General features: G+C 38.4%; 1 protein-coding gene across 1 annotated transcript; it reads right to left on the bottom strand.

The window, feature by feature from the left end:
- Window positions 1–287: 287 nt before the first annotated feature.
- Window positions 288–4807, bottom strand: LOC133987937 (uncharacterized). Its single transcript, XM_062427430.1, has 7 exons — window positions 4753–4807; window positions 2872–3207; window positions 2373–2504; window positions 1523–1618; window positions 1018–1055; window positions 786–913; window positions 288–675 (listed from the first exon to the last, which is right to left on the bottom strand). Exons 1-7 carry the CDS (start codon window positions 4790–4792, stop codon window positions 582–584), a joined length of 864 nt encoding a protein of 287 aa, XP_062283414.1. The 5' UTR covers window positions 4793–4807; the 3' UTR covers window positions 288–581.
- Between the last annotated feature and the right edge of the window lie 491 nt (window positions 4808–5298).

The following is a 5298-nucleotide window of genomic DNA, read 5'->3' as shown; positions in this document are numbered from 1 at the left end:
GAGACAGAAGTCTGCGGCTGAACATACTCCTCTGTCTGTTTGATTTTAAATGGCGTACATGATAGTAAGCTAGATTTCTTTGGATTTGGACTGTTGATTGGACATAACATCACAAGTTTATAGACAAAAGAAGGAAAAAATAAGCAGAACAGTTAATAAAAGGAATTGCTAGTTGCAGCCCTAAGAGGTTTAATATTTAAAAAAGAAAGAAAGAAAGGAAAGCAGCACACTCTGATACTGTTTGTAGAAACATTGATCCTTCATTTATTGAAATAAATGCATCGTAGTTATGAGTGTGCTTCTCTCTCGCATGTGTCAATGTCTACATGTGAAACTCATAAGAAAGGGTACGTAGGAGTCGTTGAATTGCACATTAAGACATTTGGTTTCCAGAGCTTCAAACACTTCTCTGGGGTTAATTATTAACATAATCATCATTACTGTGTTGACCTGTTTGTCACTCAGGGAGGAAACAGGATATCAGTAGTTTTAAAGCTACTGCTGGGGTGAAGTTGACACAGTTGACTCCAGAGACTGTGACACTATTCTGGCATTAATGTGTTTTCGAGGCGCAGAGTAGATCACATGACCAGAGGGGGCGCTGCTGAGTGAGGTAGCGTCTCTGTTGGAAAAATCAACCCGAGTGTAGACGACTTCACTCCAGTCGTCTTCAGTCTGGAAAAAAAGGAAGAGCTCAAGGTTTACATGTTATAGACTGTTTCAGTCTTAATAACATTTTCTTTTCTTTAAATACACGTAACTGACAGATCACAGTTTTTTCTTACTTTCTCATGGGATAGGATGCTGTAGCAGGGGCCAAGCTGTAGACAGCTGAGGCTTCAACTGAGTTTTCCACAGGAGGAGATCTGCTCTGTCCGTCGCCCTCTCTGATCTCCTCGTACACTGGGCTGGTCTGCAGCAGCAGAAGAAGAAGAGGACAGATTTGATTTGTATTAATATCAGCTGGTTTCACAAACATTAACAATGCTCAGATGTCTACATTTCAATTAGACTCACCTCTGTGACATTAGCACACTCTGTTTCCTCAGGATGTTCTGAAAAACACGAGGTTCAGAGGAATAAGTACAGGCTAAAACATCTGAGAGACACTTGAACCTTTTCTGACCAAAACATTCCTTGAAACACTTTTGCCCATTCCTCTTTGAGCTTCTGAAGAACTCTGAAGAACTCAAGGTAGGTGACTTCAGCACAAATGTTTACACCTGGCTGCATTTATGGGAATTTGGCAATTTGTGGTAAATTAAACACAGACTGACACAGACACCAACCAACATGGACTAATCCAAATTCATCAGGAACTCAAAATCTATTTTCCTTGTAAAAGTCCTCCTAAAGATAATTTGGTCAACTTTAACCTATTGTGAAGACACACTGTGTCTCTGCCTGGACCATTATGGAACATTATATTTCTTTAAAATGGACAAGCTGAGTACAAACTGCACAGTTTGTGAGAATATTTGTTTCACAAATAAAAGTTTGTTTGAGGCACATGAACCATCACCTTTGGGTTTGGAGGCTCTTTTCTTGTGTATCAGCACAGCCACAGAGAACAGGATCACGATGATGACCAGAGTCAGACGCACGTACAGCAGCACACCTGTTGTAGTTTGAACAGTAGAACAGGTTTGTGGTCTGCAACGACTCTCCATTGTTTAGTTTGTCATTACATACAGTACCAGTCAAAAAGTTTAAAACAGAGACTATTATTTCCCTTTACTTAGTTGACTAGTTTCTGTCATAGTATGGATTAATACAATAGTTGAATAGAGCTATTTGCTGCATACCAACACTACCTTGACACAACACAACTGATGGTCTCAGAGAGCTTTCACACCAACAGCAGTTGGTGCGCACTAAACAGTCCATTCGGACCAAAAGCTCTTAGCTCGGTTCATTTTCTTGGTGTGAAAGCATCAATCGCACTCGGTCGGCACTAAATCAAGCGGACAGAGACCTTCAAAAAGAGGTGGTCTCGGTCCGCTTGACTCCACACCAAATATCGACCTACCGGAAGATGAGGGAACGCCAATCGGACCAATTTTGATTCGTTTGCAGGTGTGAACGCAGACCACACCGCAGTCTGTATGCTACATAGTAAAAATTTGACTGCCTGGTCCGGACCAAATAATCGAACTAGTGGTGTGAAAGCTCCCTCAAACACATTAATAGAAACCTGTTAATAGAAAATCATTCCATGTGAAGACCTCATGAAGCTGGTTATAATATTGATCATTATTGTGAAAAGCTGTCATCAAGGCAAACTAGCGGCTACTTTGAGGAACCTAGAATATTAAACATATTTGGGTTTTTTGTTTACTAAAGTAAAATTTCAAAGGTAAATGTAGCTGAACCTCCAGCTGTTGTTTTCTCAGTTTGCTCCTTTTCAGACTGGTTGGTGGTTTGAGCAGAAAACGTTGAAGATGTGGAGCTTCTTCTGAAACTCTGTGTTGTTGTTGTTGTTGTTATTCTTGTTGTTGTGGAAGCTGATGGGAAAGATGTTAAAAAGGGTCTGAGAATCAACTTTGGTGTTGAAGTGGTTGGAACTGTGAACAATTAAAAAGGAAACACACTGATACAAAATAAATCCTGATGAGAGAAATAATATGCTCCTTTATCTGACCGGCTGCTTAAAAAATGATGGCAACACTTAATTGAAATAATCAGTTTATCTTTTTTATTTTTAAACACTGATACAGTAAATGGACACTTACTGCATCAATCTTCACAGTGACTAATTAGACCAAATATCAGATTATTAAAATATCAGCTATAGTCAGAAAAATATGAAAAATTTCCTCTGACCTCCAGAAACATGAAGAAATATTTTCATGACTTTCAGCAGAAACTCACCATCTGTGACGATGATCTCAAACTCCTGGTATGGATCTATTACGGCATATTTGTCCAAACCACAGCCATAACGTCCAGAGTCAGATTTGGTCAGATGTGTGATGGTCACATCCAGACGACTTCTTGTATGTGTGGTTTCATATCTCATGCTGTATCTGCCTCTTTGAGCACTGACACCATCCATTTCAAGAATTTTCTCTTCACATTCGTCCTTACAGAAGTACCTCCTGTCTCCAGTCGTGGTAAAGTTACATTGAACTGTGATACTTTGTCCTTCAATTTTTGTATGAATGTGTATTTCTGCATTGATGAGACCAATGTTTCCATCCTGCAGCACTGCTGGAAAAAAAAATCAATGGTCAATAATTAACATTTACACTGATCCACAGTCACACTGGGAGCTGTCCAGTTCAACCAGTGTGTGATTTGACCATAGACTGTATATAAGAAATGGACGTAACATCCGTGACGTCACCCATCTTGAAAATTTCAGGTGCATGCTGGGAAAAATAAAAACATGGATTCTACTTATATGGGCATCAGGAGGAGCAAGAGGCGCCCTCCTGAACATGTGAACCAATCAACCTGCCAATCACGACGTAGCCACGCCCTAATGCATACCCTGCTTTATCGTCAAATATAAAATCAGGGAGGCCAAAATTTCACAAATGAACATCATACTGCATTGAAGAAGGCTTTAAACTAGCAATTGAGACCATAAACACATTTTGAAAACGTTTACTTAGGTTATAAATCAAGTGAGAAGTTGGTGAATTCTCCATTGACTTGTATAAAGACGGAAGTCCTTTTGACACCAAAACGGTCGCCCCCTGGTGGCCTTTTGATAGAATGCAGTTTTAAATTACTTCCGTGTTGGCCTCATTTCAGAGGACCGGAACTCCCCGCCTGGAGTTGACTTGATTAAGTCTCTGTCAGGAAGGACTTCATGGAGACAGCATGAATTCTCACATTTCCCCAGTGATATCATTTGATTCAAACCACTGAACATAACTGTTAATCTCCTTATTTTAAGTGTTGTATCAGAAATTTGAAAAATAAATATATAGATATCTATGTTGAGTCAACAATATTAAAAAAAATAGCCATTAACTAAAGGTATGCCTCCTCCATTAGGACCTAACAGAGCAAATAATATCTAACAGTGGGAAAATGTCTACATCCAACTAAACATTTTAGTCCATTCAGATACGTGTTTCTGTGATCTGTGCTGAACAGAACAGTGCTTTTTATCTTCTCAATATTTTCTTTGGAGAATAATTAACATTAGATCTCATATTGTAGTAAATCTTCCTCTCTTGTTTTGAAACAGATGATCTTATTCATTGCTGTTGGTTGCTGCTAATTGCACGTAATACATTCACTATTGTTAAGAATCACAATCATTAGACTACAAATTGGTCAATTATTTTTCAGAGTTTCTCCACATGACGAGTAAGTATTTACTGGTTGAAAGTTGTTTTTCTCATGTCTAAAAAGGGGAAGTTAATTGAGTCAAAAGGCCAAGACGCCACATAACAACTACAACATTCATAGTTTGATTCTGTCAGCAGACTTCCCTCCACACATCACTTGTTTCCTGTCTACTCTCTACTGTCACTGAAATGAAGACTCTCAGCTACGAACTGTCTAATGAACTCAAGTTAAACTGTTTCCATGCAAAAATTTAAACAGTCAGTTACTGGAAATTGTCAGTGTGTAAACCCTTCAATGTTACAACAAGTGCTGCTAATGATTTACATTTGAAAGTGACTCTGTTCATCATGTTTAACCACAGAAATGTGTGAAAATGTATCACTCACCAACTTTAAATAAAGAACATAACGTAATGAAGAGAACGAAATATGACGTGAATTTACTCACTGAAGAAGAAAAAGCAGATCAAGGTGTGATAAACTTTCATGTTGACGCTCTGATGGTTTAATCCTCTCTTCTGTCTTCACTGGCAAACCAGGAACTTCTCAACCACTTCTCTAAATGATGGAGTCCCTCCTCCTAACAACCATAAACATGCACACAGCTCTGCCCCTTCTCCTTTCAGTCTCTATTTATACTGCAGGTCTGAGTTTGCATGCAACTTCATGCAAGGTTTTAGAGCTGCAACATTTAGTGCAACTATTTTCATTATGAAATCATTATTCAAGTCATTTTGTCAAACCAAAATTCCAACATGCTGGTTGCTGCTTCTCAAGTGTGAAGATTTGATGCTTTTCAATGTCACAATGAAAGTAAACTATAAGACAACAAGACATTTGAAGACATCACCATGGGATCCTAGAAATTATAAAACACATTTCTCACTATTTTCTGATGTTTAGAAATTGTTACTAAAATGCTAGTTGCAGCCCTAAAAGATTGAATATTTCAAAAGTTGAAAAATAGCAGAATCATGAATCTGATGCAATTTGC

Source organism: Scomber scombrus, chromosome 10 (assembly GCF_963691925.1).
Source record: "Scomber scombrus chromosome 10, fScoSco1.1, whole genome shotgun sequence".
NCBI lineage: Eukaryota > Metazoa > Chordata > Actinopteri > Scombriformes > Scombridae > Scomber > Scomber scombrus.
Note: the sequence above shows the minus strand (reverse complement) of the source record. Positions and strands in the feature narration are given on the sequence as shown.

What these genes read in the sequence shown, in the direction of transcription:
- LOC133987937 (XM_062427430.1), bottom strand. Translation starts at nt 4,792, where the DNA reads ATGAAAGTTTATCACACCTTGATCTGCTTTTTCTTCTTCA. An exon ending in AAGAGCCTCCAAACCCAAAG is followed by an intron (nt 1,056 to 1,522) that starts GTGATGGTTCAT and finishes CGTGTTTTTCAG; the next exon opens with AACATCCTGAGGAAACAGAG. An exon ending in GCATCCTATCCCATGAGAAA is followed by an intron (nt 676 to 785) that starts GTAAGAAAAAAC and finishes CTTTTTTTCCAG; the next exon opens with ACTGAAGACGACTGGAGTGA.